Genomic DNA, 26,605 nt, shown 5'->3' with positions numbered 1-26,605 from the left:
CTTATTTGCCCCCGTCAGCGCTCCAACTTTTCCTCCATTTAAACTGGTCCTTAAGTTCAGCCTGAGAGGATTGAGCGTCTGCCACATGCCTCCTGAGGGGGGAAACCTTTTGTGTTGGGATGCTTCACACCGGGCCACACCTTTATGGTAGTGTCACACACGTTCATACACTCTCTCCTTTTGTTTTGGGATGCCTCACACCAGGCCCCATCTTTATGCCAGTGTTACAGCAGGGTTGGGTGCATGATGTCTCTCGGTTATTCTGTGTAATGCTATTTCAAAATGTGTAATCACATCAGATGTCTTAAGTGAATTACAAAATAAATTTAGAATTTTTAAGTCACCCATGGTATGATTTCATAGAGGGCAACAGGAAATGTGTCAAATATAGAAGAACCTTTGCACATCGAGGACTCAAAACCACAACCTGCCACAGGAAGTCTGCAAAACCCCATTGTCTTGCAGGATGGAACAGGTTCTTCAGTGTAAGTTCATATAGAATCATGATTAGGACATAAATCTTGGCTCTAGGATGGTCATTTCTGCCTAATTTGAAAGCATGTGGCTTATCACCTAGTCCTCTGGTGAAGTGGGTGGACATACAAGGCCACATTTGGGTCAGACCTGTAGATTCAATTTTATTGTTGGATTTTATTTTTACTTGTGGTCTGGACTACCCTACTGAAAAGAAATGGTGCCCATTTTAAATGTTTTGAGCAACATATCTATTTAATTGATCTCCATTCTGACATTTAGTTGGGAACTCTTGAGCTCTCTCCCATGCATGGACACACACATCCACCCAGAGAAGAGTCTAGTCTGGGGCTCATCTGACCTAGTGTTTATTCACCACACACACACACACACACACACACTTACTTCTGCTACCCTATCATTACCGCCCAGTCAGGTGTGACTGGTGTTGCGTAGGCAGGTGAGACTCTGGGTGTGTGGTTTCGGCCCTCCACCCACAGCAAAGCTGCATGAGCAAAGTGAGTCAGTCCTCCGGAAGAGAATGCCAGCGCTGGCTGTATCTTAGGAACGCAAACAGACCCGGGGCATGAGTAGGCTGGAGGGCACTGGGGGAGCTGTGAGAATCTGGAATGTTCAGAGAGAATCAGTAATCTGGAATGTTCAGAGAGAATCGGTAATCTGAAAGGAATTTTCGGAATGCAGAACGCATTCACGACAGTGTCCTCAAAGCCTGACACACCTATGATGTATTATTGTGTATTATGATGTATTATTTATGTTAGGGATACTTTTTTTTGTCATGGTTGAAAGTATCTTTGTGCAAGAAGCACACCTTGTCTATAGCTGAGAGAATAGGACCGTTTACAAAACAGTAGCTGCTATTGCTGAAAGGACTCCTGTTAAACAAACCTAAAGAGGCAGACGTAGGGATGGGGATGTCCCTCGCTCCTTTATGATCTCAGTAGTGCAGTGTTGGCCACTCAGATCTATACACAAAGATGGACCTTGTCAAGCAAGGCTGACAGTTCAGTAATGGCCCAGTTAACGTAGTGCTGTAGTAAACCAGACAAGCCAGCTCCTCATGAAACAGCAACCTGCACTGTAGAGGGTTCAAATGAGTGAGTCGTCTAAATGTTGTAAGGCCGAGGCAAGGTGCGTATTTCCTCTCTGTAGTAATCTGTGAAGCGCATACTGCTCCTATCTGCTATTACACTGATCAAACCTCATCGGGTGGGGTGGAGATGGCAGGTAGCCAAGAGGATGACTGGGAGACCCTGCAGTGTAGATGATTAAGGCATTTATGCTGAAATGGTTTGTATTGTGAATTGAATGAGTTTAATTTGTCTTTAGCGTATGAGAAGGGTGTGGCAGCTAACATCTTGTATTGATTGTATGACCCTAGGTGAAAGAAATGCTAGCTTGATTGCTTCCTAGATTAGTCCTTAGTGATCATCCTTAAATCAATAAATGTGTTTCAGAGAATCATGAGCTTTGCAGCACATTTCTTGGTTGGGTTTAGTGTAATGTCAGCCTCACTCATATTCATTGGTTTGAAATGAGAGAATGCTGTACTCCCAGTGACCTTCTGAAAATGCAGGTCACCCAGAACCAAACAAGTAGTCATACATAGCCACTCCCAGAACAGAGTAGGAGCCTAGCAACAATGTAATTTTTGATCACCAAAAGCTACTTAATTTTACATTTTACAGGCCAAAAAGAAGGCTTACTTAGTGATGTGGTGTACAGCAACTACTGGGCGTGCTGGTGATTGGTAGCAATAGTTCTAATGTCGTGTTAAACCGATTTGTCGGGAGGTAAAGGAAGCAAGACTGTGCAGGCTGCCTCAGTGGGAGTTAGGCAGTAATGGGCCTGGACTACAGTCACCCTGAGCTGTCAGGATGTGAATTTCCTCCAAATATGTTCCCATGAAGTGATGACTCTATTTACTGCGTAACCTGATTGTGGCAGCCTGGGTGGATGATGAAGATGATACTGCAAGTACAGACAAGTTTCTCATCTAAGCCTATGTCATCTAAGCCTATCTGCTTCTAACGCAAGTTCCTGTTGCACAACAGCACCAATGTCAGAGGCCTCACACACCATGGAAATTACAGAGAAGAATGACCTGTCTTTATTTATTTATTTTTTATACATTTAAAAAAATGTTCCAAGTTTATTTATTACTTTGCCTTGTCAACCAGAGTAATAAATAAAGGTGCTGAGATGCTCTTAGAATACAGGTGTGTCCGGTCAGTTGAGTGACCGTTGTAGTCTGTGGAGCAGCTGGTTTAGGTTTGGAATCTGGTTCAGCTTCATTCCCTCCAGGTCACCGTGACTACGTGCCTAACCCTGGGAATGCTGAGCCATTGCTGTGCTGTGTAAACCTGAAGGGCCGTGTTATCTATTACGCCTTTGTCTGTTTTTCTTGCTTGTTTGTTTTTCCCCACGAAAGTCTGGTGAAGTGATACTCAAACAAATTTGATTTGCATGTGTTTCCTGTGCTCTTTCATTGCCATTCTCTCTAACACTGCCTTGTTTTTATTCTCCATTTCTCTCTGTCTGTCTTTATCTCTCCTCTTCCTTTCGATCTCCAGCTTGCAGGGACAGCAGTGCTAGCTGTTGGCCTATGGTTGCGATTTGACAAGAGAACAGAGGGGCTTTTTGCCGAAGATGACTCCCCCTCTGTCTTTTTCACAGGTACGAACTCTACACACACAGTACACAATACATACACACACCTCAGCCACACACCCACCCACAATACACATAAATCTCAAAAGTGCACGTCCAACTCACATGGCCTCCCATGTCAATCCTACACCTGTTTGCCTGCTTGATTTTCAAGCAAGCAAACATACATACATACATACATACACACACACACACACACCCACACCCAAAAGCAAACCTCTTTGTACTCTTTGTGAGGCACACTGTTGATTTGTTGAGGTAAACCAAGTAGCCATGGACACAGGCCACTCCCAAAGAGTCTATATCTTAGTCTTGTAAATGGTGCGTCACATTTTGTGTCTGTGTGAGAGCGGATTAGTGAATGGATTGATAGAGGGAAAGAGTGGGAAGGAAGGAGAGATTTAGTGAAAGCAATGAGTAGGGCATGCACAAAGCATGAAAGATGTTAAGATGTGCTTTAGAAAGGCATGGACAGGGATCAGAAATGAGATCAAGGTGAACCAAATGCAAATACACACACTTTTCTCAAATTCCTACTTCATGTCAGGTGGTAGTTTGGAATGCATGACCTCGTTGTTCAAATTCTCGGCTCTCTAACCTGTACACAGTGGCGGTTCTACATAGAATTACGCCCCGGGCGAGACCCCCTCCGAGCGCCGCCCCCCCCCCCCCCCCCCCCCCCCTCCACACACACAGGAAAAAAAAAAATCGTATTTTTTTTTTTATTATAAGTATATAAGTGAAAGACACACTTTAATTTCTCAATTGACCTATCGCTAAGCCCGGTCTCCCTTATATTAATTACTGTTGCTAACTCGAACAAACTAGAGGAGCTGACTAGAGTTCACAAAATGACATCCCAAAAGGCTCTATGCAACATTTTGATACAGAAGTACCTGATTGCGAAAGGGACTTCATTATGCAATGGAGGGATATGTACAAAATGTAAAACTAGACATGATGGATGACGAGCTTAAATTGGAGGCGAGAATTTACAGATCACATCCCATATCAGCATTGTTCAGGCACCGCAGTGAAAGATTATATTAATTTTCCTTCAGTTCATTTAAAACTCATCTGGAGAGAGGCACTGAGATACCTGACAGGGCAATGTCCTAGCGTAGCTGCTAGGTAAGTTATCTGACAGCGTCAAACATTGACAATTCTGTTAAACAATCAAAATGCTAAGTTTAATAATGGTTTAACAATCGATGTGCTCATTTTAGTAGCTAATGGATTCAAATGACAACGTGAACGTTTGCCGAAAACACACGCAGTCAGATAATTAACACCATAACGATGACTGTCAAGCTAGCTAGCGAATAGCTTAGCTAGTTTTAACCAGAGATAACTTGCCTAAGCCTAGCATAACATCAGTGGTGAAAGTATGACGGTACTCACAATGACAAAAATGTGAATAATGAGTATGCCTATGACCATGTAGGCTTAGTTTATTACTTTAGCAGAGGAAAATTCCAACCTAACAAGTTCCATTTGGGACACCCAGAGTTAAACTGTCCCCCGCGCCCCCTCACACTGGATCTGTGCAAGCAAGGCTTAGGCACCTTCTTAGGGAGCAGTGGCGCCTGCAACCGCAGGGGGCGCTAATTCGCCAATTCCCCACACAGTGATATGATAGATAGACAATAGAAAACCGCTTCGCGGCCCAGATGATTTTTATTTCATTTTTTTAAGTGCTCGTGCCGCCCTCCAGGTGTCATGAAAAAGTGCCACCCCGGGCGGCTGCCCGGTTCGCCCGTGCCTAAAACCGCCACTGCCTGTACAACAAGACCGCCTGCGCCACAAACAAACACCAGCAAGCACAATGGTGCCCCCTATGTGCACTTTAGATGGAGCACAGAAAAGTGTGTGTAAAAAAAAAAGAAAAAGGTTTGGATGTCTTCCTATGCGAGTAGCAGGAATCATAATGACCCTAAAGGAGAAGAACCCCATGATGTGTGTAGTACAGCTGGGTAAAGGTCAAATGGCCTTCTTAATTCAGAAGGTTCTGCAGTTGTTTCTCTCCAGGAATCCGTGTGTGTTCGTTCATGTGTGTGTGTGTGTGACCTAGGCAAGCAGACGTGGTCATAGCGCCAAAGCATGCCCAGTGCAGATGATGCCATGCTGCCACATTCAGTACCCGTCACTCTGTCTCTCCACCCTGGCCGAATATCAGCAGAGGACCACACACATGCCATTCTCCTTTGCCTGGAACAGGGAGGGTATTGTGGAACTCTGAGCTTTGTTGTGATTTAGATTGATTTGCTTGTTGTATCACTGGAGCTGCGCGGTAGAGGCCATAAAGTGAGTGAGTGAGTGAGTAAGTGTGCTAGGAAAGCCATTCCTGGAAAGCAGTCCACCCTGGCTTAATATCTGCAGAGGGACGCAAAGACGCACAATGGTGTCGTCCAGGGTATACGCAGGTATGCGGAGTATACCCACTTATTTTTCTGTCAGCACTGAGTATACCCACTTCTCAAAACAGGGCGTTTATCCTGTGCTCTATGGGCTGCTTAAAAAAAATTAAGAGTATACCCACTTCTCTAGGGACCACTACACCACTGAAGCCCCACACACACACACACACACACATACACACACACGCACACACACACACACACACACAGATGCCATTCTCCCCTCGCCCCAAATAAGAAGGCTATTGTTGTGATTTTAGATTGATTTGCTTGTTTATCACTAGAGCTGTGCAGTAAAGACCATAAGGTGAGTGAGCATAGCCATTCCTGGAAAACACTCCAGCCTGGCAGTATAGGCTCAGAGGGCGTAGATTCAGGCCCGACTCTGGCCCTTATCCTAGGCCATTAGGGATGCACATTCATCTGTTGCACGGTAAAAGCTTGTACTGCAGTTAAAATACTGTAGACGACGTCTGTATTTCCCAGCTGTTTCCTTTTGCTTGGCAGAAGTAGTGTTGGGGAGTGTACACCGTATGTTTACTGTAAGTTGCTCTGGTATAAACTGGCGCTTAAAGGCTTACGCCAGTGCCAGTGGCTCGCTGGCATCTTCAGTGGGCATGGCTCCAGTAGCGGTCACCATCATTGGCATCAGAATGCCTTGGGAGGGGGCCGTGTAGCAATGACAAGCACGTTAATGACAGCCTTTGAGCTGAGCACTCAGTGGGGGTGATTACATTCAGGGGGAACGCGCTGCGCTGCGATGACTCGTGCGTTGGCTCTATTGTTCAGCTCAGAGATGGCAGCTGATTATTAAATGGATCAGGGACGCGTCAGAGTGCATTCAAAATGGCGAAAAGCAAACGTTTACAAACAGCGTTCGTCTGCTTGGGGTTCACAAGAACATGTGTGAGCATACAAACCAACCGGGCAGGCATTGCCTCGAATTTGAATTTATGGCCCAATAGCGCTGACGTTTAAGAGGGTTGAGAGTGATACTCTGCTGGTGTGTTAGTCCTTCATCGCATTTGGACACAGGTTTTGTATATTTTCATGCAAATAGCTTATCACAAGTGGGGTTGTGATGTATTCAGTGCAGGTGGTGAGCAAAGGGGAGGGAGGGAGGGAGGGAGTGAGGGAGGGAGGGAGTGAATAGGTATATCTAGCATTTCAGCTATGAGGTTCACAAGGTGATGGCAGGCCTTTAACCTCCCAAACCTTCAGCACACCAGGTGTCCTTCCCCTGTTCCAGTACTGCCATGCTTTGTTTTATGGTGCAACAGAACACTTTCGAGATGATGATCTGAGACGTAATCTGCTTGTGTGTTGGTCCATTGTTTCATGTGACCGTTTGATTCTATTGGTTGTAGAGCACCAATGAAGAAAGTGCCAATGAACAAACGAATGGAATTTTAAAGAATTTCTCTAACATTTCATCTGAGTGGTTTATGAGGGGCCTAGGTGTGAGAGGAGAGAATTTTTTTTTTTTTTAAGCTCAGACAATCTAACTTCTACACACCTCCTTCTCACACTCCTCGACAGTGGCCTTCATCTAATGTGATTCTGTGTGTGTCTTGAACAGGGGTGTATCTCCTCATCGTCGCCGGCGCTCTCATGATGGTGGTGGGCTTCCTGGGCTGCTGTGGAGCCATCCGGGAGTCTCCATGCATGCTGGGATTGGTGAGTCCTCCAAACTTGTTTGTTGTGAAAAGACATAATCACCCTCAAGGGGTAAAACACCTGCAGAAAATAAACACAACACGCTCATGTTAACTGAAGTCATGGACAACAACTGCCATTATTAAAAATAAAGACTTGGTGTATAGAGGGTTGTTCTGTAGGAAGACCCACCCTCTCCTTTGGCTTTATCTAACATGCATTCAGTTATGGAAGGAAAATTTACAAAACCCCTCTCAGGTTCATGTTGCTGAGCTGCAGAGAGCCAACTAGTCATTCCCATGTTAATATTTATTTTCACTGAAATGGTTAGAGACTGAGGGTGAGGGGGCGAGTGTTAACCTTTCTGGCTCAAATCTAAGACCCTTAGACTGGTTCCATCCATACACATCCCTTTAACAATGTCTCTTATTAGAAAACAGAAGGGGTTGAAGGATTAATGGATTACTTTAAACCAATCTCCGGGCTGGGATGTAAACAAATCAGTCTGATTGGTTCAGTCCGAGGATGCAGCATGAAACTGACTTTGGCATCACTGTCCTCCATACTGCATGCTCATCATGGGAGACCATCCCTGGCAACCCTGGCCCATCGTTAGGGGGGGGGGGGGGGGGGGGGGGTATTTCTTATCTCAGTTTTCCATTTGGTAGGATAGACAGAGCGAGAGCTGCTCTACATTCGACTAGTCAAGGTTTTACCTTTTAAAGTATTCAATGATGTTTTTGTGTTGGTTAGAACTTGTGTTTGTCTTGTTGGATAGATTTTGCTCAATGCAATCTAACCTTGCTGTAGGCTAGCCACTGTGTGCAAACTTGAACTGTCTGGTTAAATATTAAGTATAGGTGACGACATTGACCTTTTTTCATCCCAACAGTTCTTCTTCTTCCTCCTGCTGATATTCGCTGCTGAGGTGGCTGCTGGTATCTGGGGACTGTCAAATAAGGACAAGGTGAGTGCCATGTCAATGCTGTCCTTGATTTGCTATGACTTAATATCCAAGTCAATCATTTTGTTTGATTAAAGAGGTGTTCTGCAATTTTGGTGAAATGCTTTTTCAGATCAAAAGCCAATCAAATTACACCCCTCCCTTCCAGGCTGATGTGTTGATTGGCTGCAATAGTGTAGGACTTGGTCAAAGCCACTTTTTGTGTGCCTCCAATTAACAGAGCCACTGTGTGCTCAAACGAAAAGTTTCTACACACACAGAACAGTCCTATCGAGCTAGAGGACTTTGATGAGCAATTTACTAATTTTGACAAGGTGTAATGAATACGAATTTCGGGTCGTACCTTTTAATGAGCAATGATTCTGAATTAGAAATGCTCACATGGCTAAGTAATACAATTCCTTATCTAAAGCCAAAGGTGATCGTTCAGGAAAGATTGCCAATACAACTCTGTGAAACCTGTTAATGGCAGTTGTGTGCGTTTTTAAATGCAGGTGGTGGAAGACATTCAAAAGTTTTACACCGAGACCTATGACAACTACGTGACATCAAAGCAGGACGCCCTGAAGGGAACGCTGAAAGCCATTCAGTTTGGAGTAAGTACCCCGCTCTCTCTCCCCCCTCCCTTCCCTTCCCCTCCGTTCAAGGTGAAGAACCTCCATGGTGCCAAAGAGGGCAAGCATTCCAAATGCTAAACTCTCAATCATACTATGATGGTAGAAGGTTCTGGAACTATGATGGTAGTTATTGAAGAACACTTTGGGAGAAGACACTCCAGGGGTTATATGCGTGTCGTCATGGTGGCTGGCCCCTTTTCTCCTCCTCTTTCCCATACCACCCATTGTCTCACACTGTCCGTCTTTGGGTGGCAGATACACACTCCTCGACTGCTCGTAGAAACCCCTTTTGGCTGCTCGGAGTGGGGTTGAGCTTAAGGGTTTACCCCTGGGGTGGAGTGAAATGATACAATGCTATGCTTTGCTATGCTGTAAGGTGTTTCATATAATTATAGTTGTTTATATAGAGGAGTTATTTTGATGGTGCTACACATTAAAAAACAAATCATTAAATCGTTTTCCTCTTGTTTTAGCTCGACTGCTGTGGGAAAACTGGCACCATCATTGATTCCACTCTGGCTGCCGATACCTGCCCCAAGAAGGAAGGGTTGGAAATGCTCATCACCACGGTAACTTCTTTTGCCAATCACTGTGACAAAGTCTGTATAAGGCTTTTGGCCCATGGCAATACATACAAACCTCAATTGTCATGGCTTTTACTCCCAGACCCTTTTTTTGCTAAATCTGTAAGAATAACACATCATAAACTGTTCAAATCTGTTTGTAAATGATTCAGTAATTTACTTTTTATTTTTTCATCAGAGTTGCCTAACTGCAATTGATGAGATGTTCAACTCTAAACTGCATGTGATTGGAGGAGTGGGCATCGGTATTGGTGTCATCATGGTGAGTCGGCATTCTCTAGTTGTGAGGTTGGCATACTACATTTAAAAAAAAGAAAAAAAACCTTAAGATCTTAAGATGCAAAATGTCCCTGAAACTGAATGAAGAGGATGCATCAAAAATGAAAGGGCACCACTATCCTTTTAATTTTTTATTGGTGTGTCCAAAACAATAGCCTACATCATTTAAGTACTCCAAGCATCTGCATACCCATCAAAAAACTAAAACCAAAAACATGAAACTAAGAAGGGTCAACACAAAGGGAATCTTGTATACTGGTCAGAATGGGTCCTTAGTCTCTTCATTTTTTTCTCTCAATCTCTCTCTCAGATCTTTGGCATGATCTTCAGTATGCTGCTGTGCTGTGCCATCAAGCGAACCCGGGATATTGTGTAAGGCCGTCATCACCATGGAAACTCCTGCTCCTGCTCCGTGCTGTTAATTTATCCAGCGTGAGTGTTTGAATGTATGCACGTTTGTGTGTGTATGCGTGTGTGTCTGTGGGCGCTTAAGCTTAATTACAGTTTGAAGATCACTGCTTCAACATGCATCCTTTTTTTGGGCATCAAATGCCATATCCCTGAAGCTATTAAAACATTAATGAACTAGGTGTCTACCTTCACACACTCCTTGTGGGGTTAGGGGTGAGGCTGTGGTTTGGAGTGCCTCCTCTCCCACATCTACTGTATGTAATATAACCAGAAACGGTCCAACCACTGATGTGTTTAAGTTTGACGTTCTGAAGGCTTGTAATCATGTGGATGGACCTGCTTTATATTTTGGTGTTTGAGAGTACTTATGTGTTGCTATATGGTACATTTACTTAGCTGGCTTAAGTTTTTATTTTTTAAGCCATGATTTAACTTTTCTAATGTTTTTTAATTTTTGGAAATCAGATTTTTTTTTTTTTAACACTTTTATGTATCTGTTTTGATGAACAAAGATATGAGTAATAGTCCTGAATGCCAAATAAAGATGATCTAATGCGGATCTAAAGGGTTTCTCTTTGTCAATCTAAATGATTTTTGTTTTACTCCCACAAACATACAAACCACTTACTTGTTTATTTGAGTAACTGTTTCAGATCCATACCACACTGATTTGAACATCCTGGCACAACACATCAACCCACTATAGCCACTTACAGTGGTGCATGATGTCTGCAGTGAAGTAATTATGTCATTTGTTGTAGAGAAAAGCACATCCAAGTCCCATCGAACTATTCTAACCCAGGTTGAGTGGATACAAATTTGATTTGTTTCCAATCCAAGACCAATATTCTAGGAACTCAAATCTTATTTGCAAGGGGTCAAGAACACTCAGGTCTGTCCTATTCAGGCAAGATATTGGTTTTAAAACCCCACTAACTAAGAGCCTAGATTTATCTGAATACCACGTGTACATACTACATGTGTACATACTGTTAAACCCCCACTAACTAAGAGCCTAGATCGATATGAATACCACATGTGTACATACTTCTAAAGCCAGTTTGCTGGATTTCCCCTTCTGCATTAGCATAGCATAGGTCTAAATTAACCTACTTCTTGTTTTTAGTTCTTCATAGAAGATGTTAAATTCCCTGTACTATTGGCTGGGGACTTCCCTCACTGACACATGCAAGTATTCATACCCACCAACCGATCCTACCCAATATAACATCTGCCCAACCATAGATCCTTACAGAACAACATGCGCTATCTTTAGCCAGGGTTGGGAGGATTACTTTAAAAATGTATTCCGATGCAAGAACTGATTACCTGTTTAAAAATTGTATTCAGTAACCCAATCCAAGTGAAAAGGTCAAAATTCACTCAAGTTACCTCAGGACTCCGGAGTTGCATATAAGTATATATTAAACAACAACAAGCTCATCTGGCTCACCCACGTCCAGCAGGCCAGAGAGAGACACGGGCCCTCTCTCAGAGAGAAGACAATCAGATAGAGGGAGCCAGTACTCACTCCCACACTGCAGCAGACGAGAGGGAAGTAATATTAAACACATCGTACAAGGTTTATATAAACATAGAACAAAAAGTATGGACATTTGTGCTTGGTAGATTATTTCTTTGTTGTAACAACGCTTCTTGGCAATAAATCGTATACCGTTGGAAAATCGGTTTTCTTCCCTTTCAAATGGTGCCACATTTGTAAGGATCATGCGTTGGTGGGATGAGCATCAGAGCTGAGTATGTGGGTTGCGCCCATTAAAAATGTGCCAGAATATACTGAAACTAAGGAAATTTGTGTTTGGAAGATTATTTCTTTGTTGTAACAATACTTCTTGGCAATACATCTTATACCGTTGGAAAGCCTGTTAACTCCCCTTTTAAATGGTGCCCATGAAAAGTATGCCAGAATAAGCTGTTTGGCAAATGTTTCATCGGCGCAACCCACAAACTCAGCTCTGCAGCTCATCCCACAAATGCATGTTCCTTGCACATGTGGTACCATCTGAAAGGACACTAAACAGGCTTTCCAACGGTATAAGATTTATTGCCATGAAGCATTGTTACAACAAAGAAATAATCTACCAAACACACATTTCCTTACTTTTTGTTCTATGTTTAGATAGAAGTTTGGCGTTCTCTGGTGCTTGTCAGCAGGGATAACCACTTTATGGGTCTCTGAAGTCCGAGGCTCCCTGTCTTGCAAGGATGTCAGTTTTGCAAAAGGTCGAAAGAGGCACAGTTCACCCTTCTTACCGCCTCTGGTCCAAACATGCTCTTGCACATATGCAGACTAAGTGGCACCTAATAATCTAAATTACACACACAGAGAAACACAAAAAGGCCATGTTCCTGCTTACATAAGCACATGATTCATACAAGGTATATATTAATACAAGGCACTTGATTAATATATTCTCAAGGAATTAAAAGAAGTTCGGAATTATCTCTGTAAGTAACGTGATTACTTTCCGTCACTTTTGGATTTCCTCAATGCCAAATGTGCAAATAAAGATAACAGAAAAGAGACATCAATAGCCTTATCCACTGTATATTGGTGTTTTTCTCCATTTTTATGTCTGTGATGGATATAAATGCTGAAAAACATTGGCCCAACCTTGAAGACAAAGACCTGAACTGCCTAGTGAAAAACTGTGCATCTCTATTGTGCAACTAATTAAGTCTTTTTTTTTTGTAACTGTACCGGAATACAGTTACACTTTTTCTCTATCCTAATTACATAACGCCGTTCCCTGTATTCCGTTACTCCCCGAGCCTCTCTGTAGCCCACACACGCTTAACACAACATAACTGCCCACCCACCTGAGCAGAAGGATACTTCAACAACAACAGTAACAACAAAGCTGCTTCTGTGAGCATTTCACTGGGGTTATCTAGTGGGCACCTTCCTTCATCAGTGTTCAGGGTCCATGACCCCTCCAGAAGGCTCAACAGTGGTGCCTGGTGTCCCAGAGCCATCCCCTCCATACTCACAATGGGTTCGACTACATGCCACTACCAGAGACAACAGACACACCTGAAAATACACCTCGACAAGGTTCCCATACATCTCAGTGTTAGTTCAGGTTAATTCACGACTCGATGTAGTCTGCGAGTGCCTCGGCCACAACCACTGGCTTGCTTTATCAGCAGCCTCAGACAACTCCCTTAAAGCTCCTTTGAGTGACCATCCGTGAACTCAAGGTCAGCCAGCAATCTCCAACACTGCAGTATACCCTATTTGGCAATATACTCAAAAGATGACACACACACACACACTCCAGCACCAGCAAACTCCAATCCTACACTATGACACACACAAACGTTACACAAGCAACACACATACACTCCAGCGCCATCGGCAGCTCAGGCCTTGGATAACATTGGACAATTGTCTTTTTATTTATTTAAGTGAACCATGATCTGCTTGATAATTGAAATTGTTCTAATGCCTTGTGAACTTTGAATGTGAAAATTCTCAACCTATCTGCCAGGAGCAGGTTTTTTTTGGTTGTGAGTTTGTTTGAGTTTGGAAAAGTCAATTAATAACTTGAGCAAAGCACAAGTGCACAAGCACATCTCTAGCGCCATCTGCTGCTTGTGCCTACTGCTGACCACCAGACCCCTGCCTGGCCAGAGGATACACACAAACAAAAAAACTGTTGTTTTGCAAATGCTTTTCCTAGGACCTATTTAAACAAACTAAGGAGATGGAAATATGGTTGAATTCAGTGTAGCAATAACCCTTTTGAAATACATTACCGGTAGGTTTATGCAGAACACTGCAGTTAATTGCATAACTCCCAAGTCAATCAAATTGGGCATTATCGTAGATACGTCATTTCTTTTTAAGACCTGGTTGAGTTCCAACAAGAGTGTTTATGTGGATTTATCGTTGCCGTAGTAATAATTGGACAAGTGAATTGAAAAGGAAATTTTAATTATGAAGACAAAGTACAAAATCCATACAACCTGAAATCACCTGAATGCCAACACCTCAAAAGTAATTTTAAAACCAGAACAAGCCAAATAAGCCGCTGAATCAGCTTGACTTAAAAAATGATAAAACAAATAAATCAGCCAATCATTGGCTGCTTTGGTAGTGACATCAGTGACTAGTTAAAAACAATCCTAACCCCATGTGACATCTTAGACTTAGACAACCAGTTTTCCCGTTCAGACAATCAAAGCGCAAGGTTAAAGGAAGAAGGTTACTCTCCATTTCAGCTGAACCCCCTCAACAGTCCACTACTTGACCTTTTTTTACCTTGAACTCACCTTAAAACAGGGCGCTCTGATATGAACTAGGGTTGAAAGCAACGTTCATCTCCTCCCTATTTAAACTCACCCCGTACCCAAAATAAAACTTAACAGAGAGGGAGAAAGGTGGACAGGAATTTAATTCCACATGCAGGAACCACAAACCCAATCCTGCATAGTTCAGGTACCTGCCCTTCCAGTTGGTTGTTGTCTGGATAGAAAGAAGAAGGGTGGTGTTGAAATTGCCAGTCCTACTATGAGATCCTCACTCAGCACATGTCCCCCCTCTCTCTTTGCACACTCAGCTGATGTCATCAGTGCCCTTGATACACACGCAGGAAGCACATATTGAATTGGATCAACTGACTATGCAACAGATGACCCAGTATGTGCCTGTTTGGGAACCGTTTCTAATTCAGACAAGATGAAGTTAGCAGTACTCTTTCTCACTTCTTGGAATACCAAGCAACTGTCTTAACATCCCTTTATAAGAGATGTTTTGAACTAAAAGGAGGGGTGTGTGTTTGTCTGAGTGTGTGTGTGCGGGGTGAGGAGGGTGGGTGTTTGTGTGTGGTGGGGAGGGTCGGGGTGTGTGTGTGTGTGTGTGTGTGTGTGTGGTGGGGAGGGTCGGTGTCTGTGTTGGTCAATCCTTTATAGTGATTAAAATAATAACAATCAAGGGTACTGAGGAGTCAATGAAGCGTGTGCAAGAGAGCCCGTAGACAGGAGACATGCGGTTTGTGAATCCCTCCCTCCCTCTCCGTAAAACTCCCTCTCAGGTGAGGTGTGGCAATGTCTCTTTCTCAGAGGAGATCTGTACAGTGGAGGTCTGTGAGTGTGATGGTCGGTCAGTCTTTCAGGGTGAAGTCAAGGGTCAGTCCTCCATGGTGAAGTCAAAGGGCTCAAACTTGCTGCGGATCTGTTTGGTCATATCCTCTTCTTCCTCACGTGTGTATTTACAGTCCTTCCAGTCGGCCCGCGTTGGGATGTTCAACACAGACTCACTGGCCAGCACCTCTCTGAGACAGACAGACACACAGATAGAGACAGACAGAAGTAGAGACAGACAGACAGACAGAGAAGTAAACATTAGGCCGAGAGTTAAATCGTATATCTGAGGTCTTGAGGTATGATTTAAGGTTTCTCCCTACTCACCGGCCAAACTGCAAGGGGAAGTTTTTCTTGATCCTGTAGAAGAGCTTTTCTCCAGAGTCCAGCTCCACATAAAAGTACGGGGTCCCAGGAGGGGCAATCTTAACGAGGTCCAAAAAACATCATTAGAAAACTGAATGGCTGCCTTCAGCAGAGAGACCACAGCAGAAAAAAAAAGGGTATTTTGGTGATCTGTTATTTTATACGCAAATATTCTTACAAGATTATATAAACAGATTGTGTATTGAAATTCTGTAACTGTTTTAATTTATCCTAAGGACACATTTCAACATCTCACCAACCTGATGGTTTGTATAACATGTCATACAAAGTGAGTTTCATATTAATCTGGGAATTCATTATATGAGGAAAGCCTAACTTTTCCATTCGTCTCATTCCAGTTTTACACTACAACTAAAACAACATGAATTCATGGCATGTACCTGCAAAACAGGAAGTGGAAAGCAAGGCTAAACGAAAGAGTCTGTGATTGGCTAAGCACTTAGCACAGTGATCTTAGCACAGTGATCTACGATTGGCTGTGCTGAATACCTGCTTCAGATCTGTGTGTTCGGGAATCTCCATCAGCTCGATTTGCTGCTCTTGCGCCTGGACCATATAGGCTTCTTTTAGGTCATCTGTGGCGCACTTATCCAGTGGCACAGGGACTGCCTAGGGGGGTGGGGTGGGGGGGGTACAGGGTATTACTGCCATGAACTAACCATAAAGCAAGTGAAGTGGACAGTGGTGGTCTGCTGGAGCTGAGAAATGCATGTGTGAATCTTTAGCGCCATCTGCTGGTCATGTATACACACTGTATGACAACTGTCATTGTCATTGATTTCTGTACAAGGACTCACCCATGCCATAACCCAGACCCCCCTTGCCTCCCCACCTGAACAACTCTGACCTCATTTTTGTATTAATTTAGTTGAACATCGGAGAAGAGGATACAGGTAGATTTACATAGATTACCATCATTGGGACGTTAGTCCCTCAGATTACATTTCTCGTCACATGCCGGGACGAAGCGGCAGCCACTGCGTGTGAGTGTGTGTGCACACATCCGTCCCACTCAGACTTAAACTGATGACTGATGATGTGGGTGAGGGCGGGCGGAAGGACACAGCTGGGGTCTGCAAGGCTAGGTCCTGACGGTGCCCAGCTCACCCGCTACTTCTGTGTGTGGAGTGGCGGGACTGGCCTGGGTACTGGGCAGGCCAGTCCTGTGGGCCAGCTACCACAGAGACAACTGCTACATCCGCTGATATCTATCTAATGTGTACTTGGAAGGACTTTTTAATACTTTCTTACGCACATACACATTCCCAAACTTTCCTTTCTCTACGCACACAAATACAATCCCCCCTTACTTTTTGAATCCGCGCACGCGCACTCGCCCTCGCACACGCACACACACAGACAGACAGACAGACAGACACACACAGTACCTGCAGCTGGAGGTGCTGGCTGCGGTAGTTCCTCTCGAAGAGCACGCAGCGCTTGCCGAGGCTCTTGTAGAACTTGCGCAGGGCGCTCTTGTACTTGTCCAGCTCCTCCACCACCTCAGAGGCCAGCTCCACCACTGACTGGTAGTGGCCAATGGGCAGGAGCAGCAGGTGGTCTGGGGTCAGGCAGCCCTTAGCCAGGGCCAAGTAGCACTGAGGAGATGAGACACACACATACAGTGTCAAAACAGCACACACAGGCACATACAGTTAATACAGCCCACACAGGCACATACAGTAAATACAGCACACACAGGCACATACAGTTAATACAGCACACACAGGCACATACAGTCAATACAGCACACACAGGCACATACAGTAAATACAGCCCACACAGGCACATACAGTCAATACAGCACACACAGGCACATCCAGTAAATACAGCCCACAAAGACACGCACACACAGAGACTAGATATTAGTGTTTTGTGACACAACAGACAGCTTTTGGACAATGATGAGACTTGAGGTAAATAGTGAAACAAAGCAAAACAGTGAAGTCACATATAGAACACTTACAGATTGATTTTAAAAAGCAAAAAAAAATAAAATAAAAAAATACACTACACTCAAATACACAAAAGACACAAACTCGCTCTTTACAATTTCATATACCAACACACACGCATGCCCCAATAACAGCAGTAAACTCACGTGTGTGCCGATGCTGACCACCAGGTGTTTCTCCACCTGTGGGCTGGCCAAACAGAACCAGCAGGGGCCGGTAGGCTGAGCTGGGGACAGAGAGGGACATGGTATTGAGCTAGGGACAGAGAGGGACATGGTACTGAGCTGGTGAAAGAGAGGATCATGGTACTGAGCTGAGGAGAGAGAGGATCATGGTACTGAGCTGGGGACAGAGAGGATCATGGTACTGAGCTGAGGAGAGAGAGGATCATGGTACTGAGCTGGGGACAGAGAGGATCATGGTACTGAGCTGGGGACAGAGATGGACATGGTACTGAGCTGGGGACAGAGAGGATCATGGTACTGAGCTGGGGACAGAGAGGATCATGGTACTGAGCTGGGGACAGAGAGGATCATGGTACTGAGCTGGGGACAGAGAGGATCAAAACTCCAAACGCATGGATTTAATAAGACATCAACTTATTTGTGAGAAGTGTTATATGTCTGTGTTGGAAGGGGAGGGAGTGTGTTCGTAATAACGATTAATAATATGTGTGTGTGTCGGAATGGGAGGGAGTGTGTTCTTAATAATGAGTAATAATGTGTGTGTACCTGGAATGGGAGAATGTGTGTTCGTAATAACGAGTAATAATATGTGTGTGTTTTGGGAGGGGAGAGTGAGTGCTGTGTGACTCACGGGGTTTGCGTGGCAGTTTGGGCTGCTGATGGTGCTGACCGCCTGGAAACCGATCTCCCTCCGAGGGCCTCTTCCGGCCCGGTTCCTGCCCCGGTTGCTGCCCCGAGTCCTGCCCATGATGCTGCTGATGATACTGCTGCTGCTGCTGAAGACGTTCCTCCCGTTCCTTTTGGTGCTGGTTCTGATGCTGCTGACGACGTTGGTGTTGAGGCCTCCTCCCCAGGTCAAAGAAAAACTGAGATGCTGGCTCCTCCTTTAACACAGCGCACAGTTTAAACCAGATGAGCTTTAGTTCACATGCAGTTTGAAGTGAAAAAGGGAAGTCTGAACGTTGTTCTTAGAAAGATTTGTTAAACATGCAGATGCAATCTGATTTTGATTTAATTTCAGCACAAACATTAAACAAAAACATTTATATATTTTGTATATCCATATAGAAATGAGTCCCACACACGTGCTCTGTGGGAAACGTAATGCCAGGTCTGCCTTTCTGGCCTGCCACGGCAGGCTTTCTGTAGGGATTCTCTGTAACGTCTTGTGGCTGTTTCACCAGTTCTACAGGGTCCATGTTCTTCATGGGGATTACGTTGAAAGCATATAAATACTGAAGAGAGGGGAAACACACACACACACACAAAATAGTAAAAGAGGAGTAGTTTCCTGCATAAATCAGTGGGAATAAAGTCAAGGCTAAGATGCTTCACCTTCTTCTTGGCAGGATTGTTGACTGCAGCGAGTGCAATGAATCGACTAACATGCTGGGAATTCTCCTGAAGGACTAAATGGTTCCTATACAGAATGGAAAGGCACAAGCAACTCGTAACGCTTATTTCTGGACACAAATACATTTAGACATATTCAAGCACCCTAAATACAAAACGTACAGGGCCCTAGTCTGACGGGGAAAACGGCTGGTGGATACGTATTCCGCCCATGTGGTTGTCTTAAACATGTTTATGTAAACTTACTGAGGCTACAGATGCTGCCATCATCTTTCACTGTAATTTTGCCTCGAGGTTAGTCATTCATGTTAAAGGGATCTCATATCTGCTCAGCTTTAACCAAACCCTTCACCAGTTAACTTCAGGATGGTTCTGCTCGGCCCATTTAATGCATTTACTGCTCACTCTGCAGAATTGCACTTGTGTTGTTTCTGACAGCCATTTCCACCGTCAAACCTGGGCCCAAGTTGGTCAAACTGATTTTAGGGATATATAGGACATTGTGTGAGCTGTGAAGTATCATTATGCATTAGTTACAAAATCATATTATATAATAGAAAGAAAATCAAATACAAACTATTATATAATCATATTACTGCCCTCCTCCCTAATGAAGTGACAGGCTTCAAACAGGATCAGGAGTGATGGCTCACTTACCGGTAAGGCAGCCTCTCATAGCTCACCCCCTCCATACCTGCAAAGTGGTAGCGAGGCCTCAGGTGATTGGCCAGGCTGGCGATAGACCCCACGCCACAAAATCTTGTGTCCACTTCCTGCAAATGGCCAAAATTGTCATTTAGGCGAGGTTGGGTAAGCATGCTTTGTCTTTCAGCTTTGTTAAGTTATGTGAACAATCAGATACGCTTAAGGAGCATTTTTGTTTGGGAGATGCATGTTTAGTTTAGCTTGTGATTATATAATATCATTTATAATATATGTAAATGTGTTTGTTTTTTTATAAGTTTTTATAACATAACATATATGAAAACATGATATTTATGAATAAATAACAAACAGATGAAAACCTCAAACTAATTCAACATTCTTTCAAAAAACAAGTGAGCTTCAAGCATTTCTTACAGGGTTGTTGCCATACTGCCAGACTCCACGAGGCCACTGTGACGTGAGCAGGATGTCCACCCCTTTGAACTTGGAGTTGACCAGGGGCTCCACCAGGGCAGAGAGATCTTTAGGGGAGAAGCAGTGTGCTGGGGCAGGCTCCTGATGGCCTTCTCGTCCACTCACGTAAGCGATCTGGAGCCCCGACGCGCCTGTAAACACCCCCTTGCGGCCTGGCGAAACAAGAGGAGAGGCGTGAAACCTTTTCTGTGGTCCAGGGAGAGTGCCAATGTTCAGGCTCTGAGTGCAATGTTCCAATGATGCTTGTATTACAGCAACTCATGTCAAAACAAACATCAAGTAGGAGGTCTGCCTGCTCTCAGAGGTGGCACTGTTCAGTCTCGCTGAGGTCATATTAATAGTCTTAATAGATTTAGCAGATGGTTTTCTTCTTGTCAAATATTTAAACAGCAAACATTGTATGAGAATGTGTTAATATTTTTCTAGCACAAATAAAAAGCAGGTATGCACCCATTCCTAAACTTCTTCACAGATTGAGAAGCTCTTTTATAATGACTTTAGAAATGCATTAAAAAAAAAAATGACCAAATGACCAAAGCTAACCATCGAAGTACTTAACAGAATGGGGAAAAAAGGCAAAAAAAAAACCTTACCCAGATAGATTATATTCTCAGCCAACTCGCAGCCATCTGCACTGGGGAAATACTTCACTGTTTCATAGCTTGCTGCCCCAAGCACATACGTGTGGATGGGGGCTGAAATTAAAATGGGATACAAAGATAGAATCGATTACATGGATTGGATAGAAAAAAATAGCTGGAGAAGCTGAAATTCAGAAGTGTCCAGACACTCGCCTAAATGAAGAAAGTGAAGAGGAGGAGTTCGGGAGGAGGCTCCGATTACTGTTATGCTTAACTCCGGTACCTTTCTTAGCTCCCGATTTATACTCTTCCCATTCTGCTTGCGCCTCTTCAGACGAACCAAAGAAATCTCCAACACAGAGCAGCAGCTACAGGGAAGAACATTGCATTGTTAAGGCCATAAACGCAGCATAACTGCAGACTAGATAGAGAAAAGTAGAAGAACATAAAGCTCTATCTACTGACTATAGCAACTTACATCAAACTGCCCGCTCTTCTTCTGAATGGTCCTTACGCGGTTGAATAAAGCATTGATTCTTCCTTCCACGTCTCCACAGGCCAAACTGTACACCAAAATACAAGTTAAGCATTACGTTTCCCTGAGGCAAATTAAGATATAATCTTTCTTATCTAATCAATGTACCTGCATTCTCAAGTTCAAAATACCATACCGCTACTCACTTACCAAGCATGGTGACAGCAACCCTGCTAGCTTGTTAGCCAAGTTGCAAAAGCTGACTGTCACACCGTTTAACAAAAAAAAAAAAAAGCTAACCAAAGGGAGCAAAACGTTAAAATGCTAAATACTTACACACGCAAAGCCTGCTCTCCCATAACGGTGAAAGTTGAACGCCAATCTCACAGGTGGCGACCGCTAAACTTCTGGATTTAATTTTTTATGTACACCGAAAGTGTGTGTACGGCAAACATTTCACACCGTGTGTACCCACAAAACTCAATATTACACTGTTCCGATCATGTCATAAACCGATATGATCACAAAACACCATGTTCATATCTGGTTGTAAATTATCGAAAAATATTAAGTATTCATATTAATTTAATCATAAACTTGATCGATCTACTTGAGCCTTCGTCTTCCATTAACAAAAATATACCTTTGTTCTACTGCGGTGGTAAATATAAGTGCACTTCCTCCATTCCTCATCTAACTTCAAAATAAAAGACAGTGTGCATATGTATACTTAACCCCTAAATTATTGTAAATATGTAAAATGGATGACTAAATGTTTTGTGTATTTTATTAAATCAAAATGTGTTCCAAAACTTCGTATCTATCAATGAGACGTGTCCTGACGTGATGGACACTTATAGTCATACAAACCTTTATTTTGAAGTCCTGAAGTGATTTTAAGATGTGTCACACTGTGGTCACATGAAACGAAACTTTAAAAAAAGGAAAGCAGTTGTGAGAATAAATAAATAAATTGTACCCGAATGCTAGCTCAGGTTATCCTCTTAATAACCTATTACATTTCGGACAAGAATAGCAACGTGGGGAAAGAACTGGAAGAGCAAAGCGAAACATGGACGAGGATGGACTGCCCATAGTTGGCTCCGGAGTAGATTTGACAAAGGTTAGCTCGGTGGCTGCAACAGAGAAATCTATAATGTTAGTTATTACAGCCAGTTTGGCAGTATCAATTATGTATTCCTATATGATTACCTGGTATAAAAATGACTTGGCTTGGTAAATGCACATCATTTCTTTAAAGCTTTTTGATATTATGGTCCTTCTGAATTGTGCTCTATTTGCAGTCGTAGATAGCTAACGTAACATCACCCGGCTAGATAGGCTCTGTAGGGAATTGCTTCCCTCACGAGTTTATATGACCCTTGCCGTTTTTGTATCGGTCTGCCAACAGGTCCCAGCCATACAGCAAAGGAGAATCGTTGCCTATTTGAACCAGTTCGTCGTTCACACCGTTCGATTTCTAAACCGATTTTCAACGGTTTGCGAGGAGGTAAGGTTTGCTATAGACTTATATACTTGTTATGATAGTGACAGCGAATGCAAGTGTTAATAAGTAACACACGGTTTGATGTTCCCAAAGAAACTGGCTACCATATCACTACGGATACAGCAAATCGAAACCACTCTCAGCATTTTGGAAGCAAAGGTAGGCTTGCGTATCACTACCTGTATGGTATCAATTTTCTTCAATGCCTTAGAGGGCTATAATATGAGAAGGCTATAATATGAGATGCGCCATTTGTAGGGAATCCTCTACTGATTTTCAGTGCTGTAATGTAAGGGTGTGAAATTCATTTTGTGTGTGTGTGTGTGTGTGTGTGTGTGTGTGTGTGTGTGTGTGTGTGTTCTAGCTGTCCTCGATCCCCGGACTGGAAGATGTGAGAGTGGAGGGAGTGGCTGAGAGACCAGCAGCTGAAGCCAATGGACCAGTTGCACCCTCCAGTCACACAGATACTCCTGTCGCACCAGCACCTGAGGTAGAGTGTAGTGTATTCACTAGCATGCTCCCAGTTGTGCCTTTTTCTTTTTCACTGACTCACCAACTACCTAACACTCTTATACACTCATGCTCTCCTCCATTTGCCTTCTTGCTCACTCATGCAGTCAGTCAGTCAGTCACTCACTCACTCATTCAGTCAGTCACTCACTCTCACTGACTAATTCACTCTTTCATGCATTCACTCCTACCCAGGCTTACTCACTTATTCACTACCTCACCTGTATGAAGCTGGTTCATAAATAAAGGTTCCATTCACAAAATGCAATGAATACTGTTTAATGTATCCCCTCTAATATAATGCTAATTGGAAATATAAATGTGACTTTTGTTTGTCTAATGTATCTTCTCTAATTTGATGCAGCCCCCTCATCAACCACCAGAACCAGCCAGCGAACAGAAGGTGGAAAGTGTGGAGTCGAACGTCATGACCGTGGCCAAGGACCCACGCTATGCCCGATACCTGAAAATGGTGCAAGTGGTACGTCCGCTGACATGGTAGAGGAAGCAGCAAGCATCAGGCGGTGCACATCCTGTTGTTGTTGTAAATTGGGTAGCATGTTCTAGTCAGATTGTTTTTTGTTTTCAATGCCTCATGTCTTCACAGGGAGTCCCTGCCATGGCGATAAAGAATAAGATGGTTTTAGAGGGACTTGATCCCAATTTGCTTGAGTAAGTCGTTACATTTTTAACACCTCTGTCTCTCTCACACACAAACCACACTAAAACCACACACACACTCCGTCTCTTTCCCTTTCTCTTCCTTTCCGACTGTGTGTCTCCCTCTGTTTCCCTCTTCTCTCTCATTTTCTCTTCCCCTTTCACTCTCTGTTTTACTCAATACAAGTTTTTTTTGGATGAACAGAGCATGAGCGGATAAGTCTTCCTAATTTTGGAATAACAACATAGTTTTGTTTAGAACACTTTATCTCTCTATGTCTGTCATTTTTATTATCAATGACCTTTTCACCTTTATTTCTCCTCAGCACACCCAATGCCCCTGTACCAGATGACGACAAGAAACCTGTGGAAGAGGGAGATGACGACAGCTCAGGCAGCGAATCATCTTTCAGTGACTGACCTCTTCAGCCTATCACCATCAAGGTGTCTCAGTGAGACTACCCTCCCTCAGCCTTCTATTGAGGCTAACTCCCCTTTAGTATATCAACTAAACTAAGGGACATAACTTGAGTGTGTGTAATGAGTCTGGGAAATACAGTGGTATCCTGTACAACTCCATCCTTCCCTATGAAATGCCAGCCCCACTTTGTATTACGTTATCTTGTTCTGTGTGCACATAATACTTGATAACTTGAGAACTATGTCGGTCCTCTCATGTCAGTGTTTTAAAATGGTGGATCGGCCAGTAATATATATATTTATATACATGATTATGCTATTATGTATTACTTGCACTACAACAAGGGCTTTTGGTAGAAAGTGGGGCTGAATTGTAATACACATGCATTGTAATGTATGGCTTTGGAAAAACACATAATCTGCTTCAAGAATGACATTAGTCTTGAAGGACTCTCCCTTTTGAAGATGACTAACATCTAGTCTGCACATCTGTAGAATCCCATTTGAAACCTGCTGCTTTCATGTTTTTGTCTACCTTTCTGAGTTTGTCTTAAATGTGTGTCAGCTTCTGGAGGGGCTCCTTTGGCAGAATAAGCAGCAGACTCCGTGAGGGCCATTTGATTTGATTTGCTGATGTTTCCCTCATTCCAGTGCTCATTCAGCCACCAGCACAGTCTTTGGTATATCTCTCAACCCCACCTTGACTGAGGACATTATTATGAGGGCTATATTTTTGCAGTGGCATTCGTTGCCTCTAATGGAGACTGCCTGGGAGTGTTGCCCAGACATTGTGTGTGTGTGTGTGTTTGTGAGCGACAGAGAATAAATGCATGTGCGTGTGTGTAAATGAATGTGTCTGTATGTGAATGTGTGAGAGAGAATGCATGTGTGTGTGTGTCTGTGTGAGAGAGTAATTCCTGTACAGACAGCTACAGCCTGTGACAGGAAGAGCCATTAGATGGCGTCCTTAATGTTGTTATGAGAAACGGCATTCCTCTGTCATTAACATAGCCTAGTGTTCCTTTCTTCATGGGCCATTCTGTCACTTTGGACATATTGTCATGTCTGTGAGTGTCATTGAGGACCGGAGACTAGCGGTTCATTCAGATTTGCACTTTGAAAGATTTAATCATCTCGTTAGACGGAGTGTATGAAATGGTGGATGCACAATCCATTACTTTGCCTGTAAAAGTCTTGACTGACTAACTGATTTGTCAATGATTAAACTATACAGACATGAAATCACTTGTGACAGTTAAAACATTTGTTTTTATATCACTACGTTTTGGCACTTAAATCCCTGGCAAAAAGGTACATTTAGGCGACCTTGGGTTTCTTGAAAGGCGCCCTATAAATAAAATGTATTATTATTATTATTTAGTAAATGCCAAAGTTAAGATATTTTTAATCTTTAATACTTTTATTATTTAAAGTGTGATGTGGTCATGTGACGTACCTAACTCCAGTGTAAAATGAACAAAAGTCCTGATTTTTCTATTTTCCCCCCAAAAAATCTGCCCATCTTATGTTCTTGAATTGTTCTTAATTATTTATTTGTGTCAAGACAACATACGAGGGAAGGTTAAAGTTCTCTGAACATGAGAATGCCTGGTAAAGTTCCCTTAATACAAATACATTCTGATACCATAAATAGTGAGTGTACTTTAAGAAAAGAAACAATACATATTGTATTCCAGTCCCCACGTGATGGTGACTAACAGGGACCACAAAGTGAGATTTGGAAGATGCAGATAGTGGTATGCCAAGTGTGTCTTCTGAGACAGTAACCAGCTCTTGTTCTCAGGCAGGATGTATCACAGTCCCCCTTTTAAACTCAAGTGTCAAACTAAAGTGTTTGGTCTATTGTGGCTGTCTAGACGGGACGTTTTGTGAGGTGAAGGAAGAGTCTGTAATCCTTGGAAAGGGTTGTTGATCTTTGAGCTCAACAGCCAATCAAAATAAACCCCTAATTTCTTTGCTGCATTAGCAACATGTTTATTGGCTGGCATTGTTTATGGCTCAGTCCGAGCCACTATTTGTGTTTCTCATTTACAGAGCTAGAACTGGGTACGGATACCAGAGTTATTTTATTGCACACACACAATGGACAGCTAGAAGACCATGAGAAGCAAGACGCTGAACTTGACAAAAAGTGTTTTGGATCAGAATCGCAGACTACATCTTTAACCCCATCCTGGACTTGTTTTTCTTTTCTTCAAAACATTGTTTTCTC

The 26,605-nt window shown here is 43.2% G+C and overlaps 3 protein-coding genes across 3 annotated transcripts in view; 2 read left to right on the top strand and 1 right to left on the bottom strand.

Annotated features, from left to right (window-relative positions):
- Positions 1-10,663, top strand: part of cd9b (CD9 molecule b) — a 15,488-nt gene extending 4,825 nt beyond the window's left edge. Inside the window, exons 2-8 of the mRNA XM_080851214.1 lie at positions 3,069-3,171; positions 7,162-7,259; positions 8,131-8,205; positions 8,697-8,798; positions 9,293-9,388; positions 9,582-9,665; positions 9,993-10,663. Of these exons, the coding sequence (XP_080707340.1) occupies positions 3,069-3,171; positions 7,162-7,259; positions 8,131-8,205; positions 8,697-8,798; positions 9,293-9,388; positions 9,582-9,665; positions 9,993-10,058 (624 nt within the window). The 3' untranslated portion in view covers positions 10,059-10,663. The remainder of the gene's footprint in view (positions 1-3,068; positions 3,172-7,161; positions 7,260-8,130; positions 8,206-8,696; positions 8,799-9,292; positions 9,389-9,581; positions 9,666-9,992) is intronic.
- Positions 10,664-14,094: 3,431 nt separating this feature from the next.
- On the bottom strand, positions 14,095-21,697 carry cwf19l1 (CWF19 like cell cycle control factor 1). The gene is made up of 14 exons (XM_080851000.1): positions 21,612-21,697; positions 21,279-21,363; positions 21,084-21,168; positions 20,813-20,914; positions 20,160-20,371; positions 19,737-19,852; positions 19,062-19,146; positions 18,812-18,961; positions 18,358-18,610; positions 17,688-17,767; positions 16,975-17,184; positions 16,076-16,195; positions 15,527-15,624; positions 14,095-15,390 (listed from the first exon to the last, which is right to left on the bottom strand). Exons 1-14 carry the CDS (start codon positions 21,632-21,634, stop codon positions 15,246-15,248), a joined length of 1,764 nt encoding a protein of 587 aa, XP_080707126.1. The 5' UTR covers positions 21,635-21,697; the 3' UTR covers positions 14,095-15,245.
- Positions 21,698-22,243: 546 nt separating this feature from the next.
- washc3 (WASH complex subunit 3) lies at positions 22,244-25,593 on the top strand. Its single transcript, XM_080851300.1, has 7 exons — positions 22,244-22,398; positions 22,687-22,785; positions 22,876-22,941; positions 23,147-23,272; positions 23,657-23,773; positions 23,900-23,964; positions 24,279-25,593. Exons 1-7 carry the CDS (start codon positions 22,348-22,350, stop codon positions 24,370-24,372), a joined length of 618 nt encoding a protein of 205 aa, XP_080707426.1. The 5' UTR covers positions 22,244-22,347; the 3' UTR covers positions 24,373-25,593.
- Positions 25,594-26,605: the final 1,012 nt, after the last annotated feature.

This window comes from Sprattus sprattus, assembly GCF_963457725.1.
Source record: "Sprattus sprattus genome assembly, chromosome: 14".
NCBI classification, from domain to species: domain Eukaryota; kingdom Metazoa; phylum Chordata; class Actinopteri; order Clupeiformes; family Clupeidae; genus Sprattus; species Sprattus sprattus.
This window is presented reverse-complemented; position numbering and strand designations above follow the sequence as displayed.